This window comes from Ornithorhynchus anatinus, chromosome 16 (assembly GCF_004115215.2).
Source record: "Ornithorhynchus anatinus isolate Pmale09 chromosome 16, mOrnAna1.pri.v4, whole genome shotgun sequence".
Lineage (NCBI taxonomy): Eukaryota > Metazoa > Chordata > Mammalia > Monotremata > Ornithorhynchidae > Ornithorhynchus > Ornithorhynchus anatinus.
The window spans coordinates 9,220,107-9,232,321 of record NC_041743.1 but is presented as its reverse complement, the minus strand read 5'-3'; the positions used below and the strand labels follow the sequence as shown (position 1 = coordinate 9,232,321).

General features: G+C 41.6%; 1 protein-coding gene and 1 long non-coding RNA gene across 8 annotated transcripts in view; one reads left to right on the top strand and one right to left on the bottom strand.

Annotated features, from left to right (window-relative positions):
• LOC103170518 overlaps positions 1 to 6,440 on the top strand; it is a 34,491-nt gene extending 28,051 nt beyond the window's left edge. For all 3 annotated transcript variants that reach the window (XR_003765251.2, XR_003765252.2, XR_003765253.2), the window contains 3 exons: positions 1,572 to 1,718; positions 4,350 to 4,402; positions 5,779 to 6,440. This is a non-coding gene — a long non-coding RNA (uncharacterized LOC103170518). The remainder of the gene's footprint in view (positions 1 to 1,571; positions 1,719 to 4,349; positions 4,403 to 5,778) is intronic.
• An 859-nt stretch (positions 6,441 to 7,299) lies between these two features.
• CEP350 (centrosomal protein 350) overlaps positions 7,300 to 12,215 on the bottom strand; it is a 96,819-nt gene continuing 91,903 nt past the window's right edge. For all 5 annotated transcript variants that reach the window (XM_029081157.2, XM_029081156.2, XM_029081159.2 and 2 more), the window contains one exon: positions 7,300 to 10,844. In XM_029081157.2, the coding sequence (XP_028936990.1) occupies positions 10,680 to 10,844 (165 nt within the window). In that variant the 3' untranslated portion in view covers positions 7,300 to 10,679. The remainder of the gene's footprint in view (positions 10,845 to 12,215) is intronic.

Genomic DNA, 12,215 nt, shown 5'->3' with positions numbered 1-12,215 from the left:
TGGCTTAGTTGAGGTGGGATCTTCTGTAGAGTTTTTAACGTATCTTTCGGTAACCTCTGTTTCAGATGTGACTTGTTTAATTCCTACCAGTACAGTTGAGAATGGAGAGAAAGAGTTGAAAAGGGAATTGGGGGTGACACTTTTCAGTTTCACTGATTTGCATTATGAAGCAGTAGTATGGCATAGTGAATAGAACACAGGCCTGGGAGTCAGAAGGTCATGGGTTTTAATTCTGGATCTATCATTTCTCTGCTCTGAGACCCTGGGCAAGCCACTTCACTTCTCTGTGCCTCAGGTACCTCATCTGTAAAATAGGGATTGAGACTGTGAGCCCCACATGGGACTGTGTACAACTTGAATTGCTTGTATCCACCCTAGCACTCAGTACAGTGCCTGGCACATAGTAAGCACTTAACAAATACCATTGTCAATATAGTATTTGAATACCCTCTGTGTGCAGGGCATGGTGGGACCTTTCATTCATTCATTCAATAGTATTTATTGAGCGCTTACTATGTGCAGAGCACTGTACTAAGCGCCTGGGATGAACAAGTCGGCAACAGATAGAGACAGTCCCTGCCGTTTGACGGGCTTACAGTCTAATCGGGGGAGATGGACAGACAAGAACAATGGCAATAAATAGAGTCGAGGGGAAGAACATCTCGTAAAAACAATGGCAACTAAATAGAATCAAGGCGATGTACAATTCATTAACAAAATAAATAGGGTAATGAAAATATATACAGTTGAGCGGACGAGTACAGTGCTGTGGGGATGGGAAGGGAGAGGTGGAGGAGCAGAGGGAAAAGGGGAAAAAGAGGGTTTAGCTGCGGAGAGGTAAAGGGGGGGTGGCAGAGGGAGTAGAGGGAGAAGAGGAGCTCAGTCTGGGAAGGCCTCTTGGAGGAGGTGAGTTTTAAGTAGGGTTTTGAAGAGGGAAAGAGAATCAGTTTGGCGGAGGTGAGGAGGGAGGGCGTTCCAGGACCGCGGGAGGACGTGACCCAGGGGTCGACGGCGGGATAGGCGAGACCGAGGGACGGTGAGGTGGGCGGCAGAGGAACGGAGCGTGCGGGGTGGGTGGTAGAGAGAAGGGAGGAGAGGTAGGAAGGGGCAAGGTGTTGGAGAGCCTTGAAGCCTAGAGTGAGGAGTTTTTGTTTGGAGCGGAGGTCGATAGGCAACCACTGGAGTTGTTTAAGAAGGGGAGTGACATGCCCAGATCGTTTCTGCAGGAAGATGAGCTGGGCAGCGGAGTGAAGAATAGACTGGAGCGGGGCAAGAGAGGAGGAAGGGAGGTCAGAGAGAAGGCTGACACAGTAGTCTAAAAGAAATCCCTGAAAACAAAGCTTAAGATTATTTCACTTATTAAATAATCCTTATTGGAATACCAGTAATAGCTAAGGTTAAAAGTGTGAAGTGCTCTTCCAGCTCCTTGTCTTTCAGAGTGGAAACTTCAGTTTCTTTCCCTAGGGAGGTCTTAATATAGAAGTGTGATAGGGAAAATCCATTTTTGTTGACATTACTGAGACTTAACTATGTTTGCTAAGGAAAAAGTAAACCAATACTATCTTTTTCAGAAGCTACCTATGACCAGAGTGACACTGAAGGAAGGATCAGAGCTCTGAAGGATGAACTGCATCCAAGAAAACTTGTTGCTGATCAGTTAAGGAACAGAGAAGCAGCAGCAGAGAGGTTGAGAGCCCAAGAAGCAAGTCAGAGCAGAGGTAAGAAATGGGAGGAAAACAGGTTTTGGCACCAAGATTTCTTGCTCTGTGGGAAAGTCCAGGGCTCTTTGTTCAACTGCAATGGATGAGTTGATTTAAATAATCACTAATAGTGTGAGCTGAATTTCATGCTGACCTTTTTTTGGTTCCAGCAATCAGGATCAAATTTGAATTTAAGCAAAACAATAAAAGGTTAGTGAATTGGAAATGCCACCATTTTGAGTGGACTGGTTTTAAATATTGCCTAAGTGCTTGTGTATTCACATCCCCCTCTTTACACTTGCATACAAATCATCATTGTTTCCCATGAGCTGTAATTTATTTTAGGGTCTGTGTACCCCAGGCAGAGATCTAGTCTACTAGACTGAAGATAATCTAGGCCACTTCAGCAAATCAATAAATCTAATATCTGTTGAGTACTTACCTCAGCAGAGTTCTATACTGAGTGCTTGGAGACTTACTAGACATGATCCCTAGCCTCAAAAAGAGTTTACAGTTTAGCTGGTTAGACAGACACTTCTTAAATTTATAGGTAGGACAGGAGGAAAAGCCAAAGTGGATCTGAAGGTGTGAGAGCACAGATAGTAGGGTAGGTATAAAAGAAGTACAGGTGGTTGTGAGCACACAAATGGTTGTTTGAGGCTTAAAACTTGGGCAGAGGAGATATTAAAACCCTGGTATCGATTTCTACCGTAGGCTCCTTATTGAAGGGGAGCATTATGCCACAAAATCTCTTGGTATTTTCAAAGCAGAATTTTAGACTAATTCTGAATTGCATAGTACTTAATGCACAATTAATTCTCAAATTTTAATACATCCTGGTGTTCTAGTGCATTTCGTATGGCTGTTTCAGCTGATATTTGAGTCACCAAACACCACTTCTCATGTCTTACTGCACAGGGTGACTACTACAACATGAGTTGTCCATTTGGAGTCTGGAGTCTGAACTTCAGAACTCCTATCTATCTTGTTAGTTGGGTTTAGGCTTTCACCTGGGAGTCAGAGTTGTTTATTTTTTCTTTTTTCCACCCCACTCCCCTTCCCAGTGGTACCTCTTCAGCAGTAGCAACATGACGCACTCAGCAGCTCTATCCAGTTCTAACCTCAGGGAAAGGGGGTTTCTTGTTCTGCCTCTTTACAGTGTTGGATTTGTAATGTTCACCTGATTTGGGGCATCAAATTCTTGATCTTGCTGGATGAGAAAGGTCTATCAGAGGTCGTTAGGGTTGGGAAAATGGTTAACTTTCTGAAATTATCCACCTCCAGTAACTCAGCTATTTCCAAAATACCACTAATGTGTCACTGTTATCATCACTGCTCAAAACCCATAATGTGCTAGATGTAGCTAATCAGAACAAAGTCAAATGCATTTGCATTCTTTCTGTAGAAAGTACTTTAACCTGACCTTGCTGACTACTTAGATGATAGATTTTTCAAGCACAGTCCAAAATAACAAAAGCACATCCAATCATAGAGGAGCAACTTCCAATTTTTTTTATTTAACTGCACAGCCCAGGATGATTTTTCTTACCAGTGAAGGTGTCTGGTGTGAGAAATAATTCATTTTCTTTTATGGAAAAAAGAACTCCCAAACAAAGCAAGACTGAAGAGCTAAGTAACATTAATAGAACAAGGGAAAAATTAGAGTATAAAGAAGCAGACTATATTATATTAAAGATGACATTTTGGTACTCAGAATAGAAAGCCAGTTTAAGAAAGGGCTCAAAATTATGTAACTGGGACTTTACATGCTTGGGACAAGAGAGTAAACTGTTTTGTTTGGAGTTCTGGTCTTTTAAAATATCAGTATTAGCACTAAACAAGGCCATTTACTAAATGAATCCCACTAGATGGAAGTTCTAAGCTGTTAAATTTTTTTTAACAGAACCAGACCAATTAAAGACGTTTGAATATTTAAAACATTTCATGTGAAATTTCAAATTCTAATGCCAGTTACAGAACTATCAGCTGACCACCAGAGAATGACTTCAGGTATTCCAGAGCAGTGAATCATCTCTCTCCTCAAATTGTTGTCAAGCCAATAAAATTGACTAGAGCTGTAGTAGAGTCCTACTAGTGTCATCTGGTATGGTTATTATAAAGGCAACGGAATAGAAAACCTTTCACATACCTTAAAATAAAGTATTTGACCTCCTAAACATGTCACTGAGGGACAGGTATACTTAGTCGTGACTTTATCTAGTCAGCTCTCGATTATATAGTCAATCAAGCAATTTTATTAAAGTGCTTACTGTGTGCAGAGCACTCCACTAAGCTCTCAGGAGAGAACAATTCAATAGAGTTGGTAGATGCATTCCCTGCCCACAATGAACTTATAGTCTAGCAAGGGTGATTTAAAATATATATGTACACAAGTGCTGTGGGGCTGTAGGGGCTAACTATCCAGTTGTACGCAGGGGGCAGAGACTGTAAAACTAAGAAGTAGTAAAAGATGTGATGGAGAAAGAAATTGTCAAAATTAATGCACAAGATGTAGTTTTTGCATTTTGTGTGTTAGCCTGGGACTCCATAGCATAGATAACAAAGGTGGCTGGATTTATAGCATTTGGCAGCCAACAAGAAAATCCTAATCCATTAATGCATGTGCTTTTTCCGTTTGCTTGTGTGCAGGAGTACACGGCCGAACGTACTAAACCTGCTACTTGTTTGCTGTGTGGCCTTGGGTAAGTCATTTTACTTTTGTGCGCTACAGTTTCCTCATCTGTAAAATGGGAATTCAATGCCTGTTCTAACCTCCTGCTTACACTGGGAGCCCCATGTGGGAATGTGCCTGAACTGATTATCTTGTGTCTCCTTCAGCATTTAGTACAGTGCTTGGCACCCTGTGAGCACTTAACTATCATTGTTATCGTTTTTATTATTAAACAAGCATATTACGGCAGCCTGTTCTTAAGACCTGGTAGTAAAGTTCCAAAGTGTCAGGCTGGAGCGACCTCCGTGCAGATTGCCTTCCCACTCCAGTTTGACCCAGCATCCTCAGCCAGGAGAGCAAAATGACATTTTCCTGTTAGTTGGCCATCATGCCAGCACTGCAGTACTCCAGTTAAGTCAGAATTGTTTTTATTGGTGTTTATTAAGTATTTCCAACTCTTAGACTGTTGGGAAGGCTGGGGCAGTAGTGAACAGGTGGAATCTGAACAGTCCTGCCTGAGGACTGTGGTGAGGAGCCAAGGCCTGCTCCTTTAGCTGCAACATTCTGATGCTCTTTCTGATTTTAATGTTGCCTTCAGTTTTTTTCTATTTCAATCTTTCCTTAAGTGGCATAAAAAGTCATGCATTTCATGATGGCACCGCTACCAAGCAGTGGTTTTGGCTCCTGCCATTCCATTCCCCCGCTCCTGGACCTACCCAGTAGAGCCTTTAAATATCTTTGGAGCAGGTTCAGCCGGCTGAGATCACTCAGCCACAGTTTGCTGCAGCCACTATCAAAAAATGGGTACTGAGTGAAACTTCCCAAAGTTGTTCTATGAAAGACTGTGAAAGTGAGTAGCCCTTCCCTTGTGTGATTAAGTGACAGATCAGCAAATGGATGCAGCATGGCAAAGTGGGTAGAGCATAGGTCTGGGAGTCAGACAGTCATTGGTTCAAACTCCAGTTCTGCCGCTTGTCTGCTGTGTGACCTTGGGCAGGTCACTTCACTTCTCTGTGCCTCGGTTCCCTCAGCTGTAAAATGGGGATTGAGAATGTGAGCTCCAGGGGAAAGGGACTGTGTCCAATGCTATTTGCTTGTATCCACTCCAGCACGTAGTACAGTGCCTGATAGTAAGCGTGTAACAAATATAATTATCATCATCATTATGAGGTAGAAGAAAATAGAAGTCAGTGGGAAGTCACAAAAGGAAGCAAAGAAACCTATAATTCAGGCTGGTCACAATTTTCTCCTTCCAACTATCATTAAAATGAATAAGCTCCTTACTAGTTGGTTGTGCAATGCTGAGGGCATTGCTTCTAAGATGCAATATTAAGTCTATTTTTATTATATTTTAATAAAACCATTAAATCTTAAATATATTTTCCCTCTTTATTGGTCCCTGTACAGGGAGGAATTCCTCTTCCGGACTATGTTACTGCAGTTTGCCTTCCTCCCTTCGAGTAGTTTGAGCCCTACTACATCTCCAAGCTGAATTAACAGTGGCAGATGGTAAAGGTTTGTGCACAGTCTGTCCTTACACTTTCCCAAGTGATTTTTCTCTGGCAGAGTTCAGCTTCTGGAGGGCAGTGGATTCTTTTTACCTACTCCTGAAGAATCTGCTGACCTTCCTTTCTAGCTGCTTTGTTGGCTTCCTGAAATTGAGATGATGTGAATGAAGAGACTGAGGAAAAACTTCATAGTATTTTTTAAAAAGAGACAAAATGATAACCGGAACTAAGAGGAATACTTTAAAAAAAAATATCGGTCTTTTAACTGGCAAAATTTGGTACTGAAAAATTATATTTGAAGCTTCTATTTTTACTTTAAGGAACTTTTTAATCAACACACTTATTTTAAAAGTTATCACTGATGTTAACCAATTTTTTTTAAGAGAGTAGACAACTGTTCAACTTTGCTAGGCTTGGCCTGTGGGGAATTAATCTTTTTGCTGTTCTTGCATGTGGTTTTTTTTTTTAAATGTTTCAGAGTCTTACTTTGAATGCATTTTGATAGTTGAAATGAAAACCAACATTGTCAGTTTAAAAGAATAAAGCCATCACCTAATGCTACATTATTGATTTTGGTAAATAATTTTTAATCTGGTTGAGTATTTTTCCAGATACACCTATCACATACCTGAAAACCTGATTGCTACCTTTGAAAAATAGCAGTAAGCAGCTTTAAAATTCACTGGATACTTTCCTCCTATCTCCAACCTACACATCAGAATCTCTTCACATCAGAGTTATGTCTATTTTGGTCTCATACACCAAGTCTGACCTTTTGGCACTGTGTACAAGCCTGGTGTTTCTGCTGGCCTTAGGATTTCCCACAGCCTAGTGGGAAGAGCACAGGCCTGCGAGTGAAAGGACCTGGGTTCTAATTCCAGCTCTGCCACTGGTCTGCTGTGACCTTGGGCAGATTACCTCACTTCTCTGGGCCAGTTACCTGATTTGTAAAATGGGGATTAAAACTGTGAGCCCCAAGTGGGAGGTGGACTGTGTCCAACCTGATTAGCTTGTATCTCCCGCAGCACGTAGTTCAGTGCCTGGCCTGTAGTATGTGCTTATTAAAAAAAAAAAAAAAAAGGGAGCCCGATAACCTAAAGTTATACTGCTTTGGCTTTCTGATTTCCACAGTTTGAGGACATGGAATTCGGCAGTGGTATGTTACTATCCCCCAGTTAGACCAAGGATCATAGACCCTGGAATCAAAGGTCTGAGTGCTTGCCAGTGAAAGGTCAGTGTTGGTGGCGGGTCACCTGTTTAAATGCACCAACCTATCCTGGAGCTTGGCTAAGAGCTGCAGACTCAACATCAACGAAAAAGCAGAAAGAAGAGGGAATCTTTCAGGGGACAGTCAGCATTGGAAACCTTCTCCTTGTTACAGACCTTTAAATAGAAAGAAAAATGAGTACCTCCCATGAAATTAATTTATAAATCAGTTTATTTACAGATTTTATTTTCTCTTAAAGTACATTTCAGTTAACAAAGATATTTACACTGGTGTACACAGGGTATCCCCCTGGTTATTTTACAATTCATACTTACAAAACACACCCTTCAGTCGGCTGTGCAAAGCTGCACTGGATGTGATCCTTGGCTGCAAATGGCCTGAAAGCCAGCCTATTTACACACACACAGTAAACGGGTTTTTGTTTTTATAATATCTGCGCAATACAGTACACACCAGGAGGCCAGGCCCCCCTAAGGAGACTTTGCAAATGTCTACCAAAAAGGTTTTGCAGAGTCAAAAAGGGAAAGCTATTCAATATGTTACTTTAAATGACAGTATCCCTTTTACAACTGTTTATATTTTCTGCTTCCAATTTTATAAGTGCAAATTCCCTTCAGTTACTGCACTATCAATTCCGGATGATCTGTAAACATGTAAATTCCTACAGTTTGCATTAAACACCATTTTAATATTCAGTCTGAATAACAGTTAATTCACTAGTATTATTGAAATAGCAAAAGGGACATTGACAGTCTTGAACTTCACTGAGTTCTTTGCAGGAAAAAGTTATTTTAATGGTCTCTATGCTGTGCTACAGAAATTCTTTTGCAGGTACTGTACACTCTTTATTCAAGTATTGCAAGAAGCTAAGGCCACTTTTTCAAGAAAAGAAAGTGAGCAAGATTAAAGTAAAAAAAAAAAAAAGCAACAAAAAAACTTCAAGAGAATGTCTCAAATCTGTAGTATTTTGTTTTTGGTTGAGTCCAAAAATCACCCTCTTACTACTTTTCTGCTTCTCTCATCTTTCCTGATGGACCCACTGTTTTTCTATCCTGAAAAGGGGATTCACACCCTTATATTAACAAAATCCATAGCTACCCATGCTGGATGGCCCATTTCTTTCTAGTCTTAGGAGGAATTGCCGGGATCTCCATGTCCTTTAAACCATCAATTAAGGGGGCTATTCTCCAAAGTTGAATTCAGATTTATTCATTTGTAGTAGGAGGTACGAAAAGGGGAGAGAGAAGGAAAAGGAGGGAGGACTGAAGGAGGTAAAGAGATATTCTCACAATTCATTCTTCATTATTCATGCTTGCTCAATTCTGGTTTACTGCTTAGACTAAGGTGGGATTTCACTAAAGAATGCAATCAGTACTTCCCCTCCATCCACCTAGAACACAGAACTCAGCATTAAGGCTGATGTAGGTTGGTACTAAATTAACCAACTGTCTTACTACTGGTTCTGATTGACCCACAGTACACTCATCCATTGATCTCTCCATGTTTCTCTTCTGGGATTCTGCAATACTCTTTTTTTTTTTGGGACAGGGATTTAAGTCCAGGAAGAGAGAATTTGGGCTCCGTGGACAATGTAAATGTCTGCCTTCTACCACCTCCTGCCTTGTCTTCAGGGGAGAAAAAAAAGGCAAAATGAATACTCAAATCCTTTGACCATCCAATATCTCTAGAAAGGTAATCCTATCAGACATCTAGAGTAACCCGTGTTTCTTCTATTTGATTATTATGGCTCGATGTCCCTGGTTTCTCCTTAAAAGCTAAGAAATGAGGTGCAACACCTTAATGCTGTCTTGATTTCAAGAACTACCATTTTCCTGTCCTTGTGCAAAATGCAGAGATTCCAACGATCACATCAGAAGTGCTCTCAAACAACAGATGGAACAAAAGAGGACTGTAATGCAGCTATCTTGGACATGTGCATCGTGGAACAATGGAGAAGCAAATAAAGGCAGGGAAAAGATGAAGGAATACATTTCCATGCACATGTTGAAGGCTGCAGCATCTTTGGAGTACATAGCACTCTTTGCTGCTGCTCTCAAATATGAATCTACTTGAGGTCTCTTGACAAGCTCATAATTCAGGACCTTCAATATTAAGGCACCAACAGTCAAGCCTAAGAGCATCCACTTTCCTCCGTGTCCCACCCTAACTGATCATCAAGAAAGAGGATAGGACCGAAACAAAACCAGCCAAAAGGCAGGGTGCTAAGGTCACAGGACAGCACCAGTCACACTCAAATGTAGCAGCCGAGCTCAAGAGAAAGCCTCCAAAAACAGGAAACGGTGGTGGGGCATAAAATAGAATGGCAGAACTACACCTTTTCCCATATTTTCAAATCACATCTTCCAGTCCATGTATGGTGTCACTTGGCTTGGTATAATCCCTCTCATTCCCCTCCTTCATTTGCACATTGATCTCCTCCTTCTACCACTGTACCTGGATTCTCTTCCTGCCACGATTTTCCCCTGCAAAGGCTAAGGGCCACAGAAGTTTTCAGGGCGGAAGTTTCAACTACTTAATGAAGTATGTACCTTTCACAGGTTCTGCTGTTTTTATGCCTAAGGCAGCGTCAGCAACCGCTGGCATAGGACACATTTCTAACAATAATTTATCTGAAAAATAAATAAAAGTTCCACAAGCACAATACAAACACATATCTGGACATTACTTTTTTGTCTTTGGTTCTTCCACTCATTTCCTACATCATTCAAGACACAGCCTTATGATTTCTTGGGTGGAGACAGGAGAATGCAATGGACTGAAGGCCAAAATGAGCGAGTTCCCTATCTGCCCATCTGGGTGCCTGAGACCCTCCTGAGTAGCCATGGCTCTTGGAGCAGCTGGTGGTGTAGCAGGCAGGAGGAGAAAGAAAAGGGAGAGGGTGGACTAAGGGGGCAGAGGAGTTGGCTTTGGGTCAATCCTCTGAACCCAATCTCTGAAGGGCATTTCTGTGCTTTTACTCCAAGTTGAATAAAACCAGAAAGGATACACAGCCCCAAGCTTCCTGAACTGGATCCTAGAAAGCGAGTCGTCGTCTCCTCCTTTAACTTCATCATCCGCTAGTGGGCTACCAAGCTGAATGTAAGAAAATGGGCTTCGGAAGGAATTAAAACTGATACACACCGTTTGCTCTGCCCATTAGGAGGTGGTTCAGCATTTAACACTGTTTAAATATCAAAAGTCTTTTTTATAATCTAAACCGGTCTAGATTCCAAAAGTGATACGATGGAATATCTATCGACCTCGGGTTCTAGACCGAGTCACTGGTACTCTAATCTGTGCTATGAGGTAAGCCTGGTGTTTCCAGCCCTAATGTGAAACCCTGTAAGGAAGCGTGGTAGAAACATCCTGTCCACCAGAAACAACCCATGCAGTGATCGGTTTTTAAAGGCAAAGGCAAAGGCTGAAAGATTAGATATAACAGAGTGCTCCTTGAATTCCGTAAATTTTCCTTAAAAAATACATACAGTATAAAGTCCAGCAGCATTCTCGCTAAGATGAAGATGTAGTGTACATCAGGCCTAAAATACAATTTGCGGTTTATCTACAAGATGTCACACTAGCAGCATTCTCTTCCGTTTTTCACTGATCTGATTCAAAACGTCAATAGTATCTTTGATCAAGGCCTCAAAGATCCCATCAGCCAGTTGCATCTTCACACAGAGTTCATCCTCGTCATAGTTGACCCACTGAGCCTCTTCCTCGTGGAGCTCTTGTACCTGGGATTTTATTTTTTTAAAGAAAAAAAATTACCATTCTACATGCATTCTTCTTTTTGAATTGCACTTCTCTAGGGCTGTCTGGACAGACATTTTTATATCTGCAGGAAGCAGCATGGCCTAGTGGATAGTCAGAAGGACCTGGGTTATAATCCCTGCTCTGCCACTTGTCTGCTGTGTGACCTTGGGCAAATCACTTCACTTCTCTGTGCCTCAGATACCTCATTTGGAAAATAGGGATTAAGACTGAGCCCCAGGTGGGGCAGGGATTGGGTCCAACCTGATTGGCACTTAGTACAATGCCTGGCACCTAGTAAGTGCTTATGAGACACCATTATTATTATTTTTTGATTTATGACAGTATTTAAGCACATGCATCAACCACTACTAAGTACTGTTGTACATACAAGATAATCAAGTGGGACAAAATGCCTTGCCCCACACAGGGCTCACAGATTACAACCAAAATCGGACCTATAGACAATTACTAGAGGGCCAAAATTCACCAGTTTGCCCCACTAATCATTTTTCTCTCATTCCTTTTTTGGCAAGGCACACCAAAATGAAAATGTTATTGCCCAGGGGGAGGTAAACGGGCAAGTCAGGCCCCAGGGGAGTGCCACAGGCAAGATGGGGTGATGGCAACAGTGTGGTCTAGCGGAAAGCACATGGGACTGGGAGTCAAGGGGCCTGGATTATAATCCCTCCTATACCACTTCTGCGTGACCTTGGGCGAGTTGCCCAAGTTCTCTGTTGTGGAAGTGCCTCAATTTCCCCAAGTGTAATATGTGAATTAAATACCTGTTCTTCTCCCACTCAGACTATGAGCCCCATGTGGGACAGACATATCTCACCTGATTAACCCCATTGCTTAGTACAGTGTCTGGTACACAGGAAACACTTAGCAAATACCACAATTATTATTAAAGAAAGTAGAAGGAGTCTGACAAAAGAACCTGTTAGATCTGTTGCTTAAGAAGACTTTCTTAAAGTGAATATTTCTTCTGTTTATCCGGTCTTTGAATGTGATCCAAACATGCTCAAATAGCTCTGAACTGAAATATATTCCCTAGCAATAACTTAGGCACTGAGAGAACTGAGCTCACTCGAGCTCATTAACTCAGTATTAACTCATTAATGATAATAATCATAATAATAAAAACAATGGTATTTGTTAAGCATTTACTATGTGCCAAGCACTCTTCATCAACTGAGCTCACTAGTCTCCTCTAGCCTGGAAGCTCGCCGTGGGCAGGGAATGTATCTATTGTAATTGTGGTACTGTTATGCTGCACTCTCCCAAGCTCTTAATTAATTATGGTATTTAAGCGCTTACTATGTGCCAAGCACTGTTCAAGTCCAGTGTCCTGC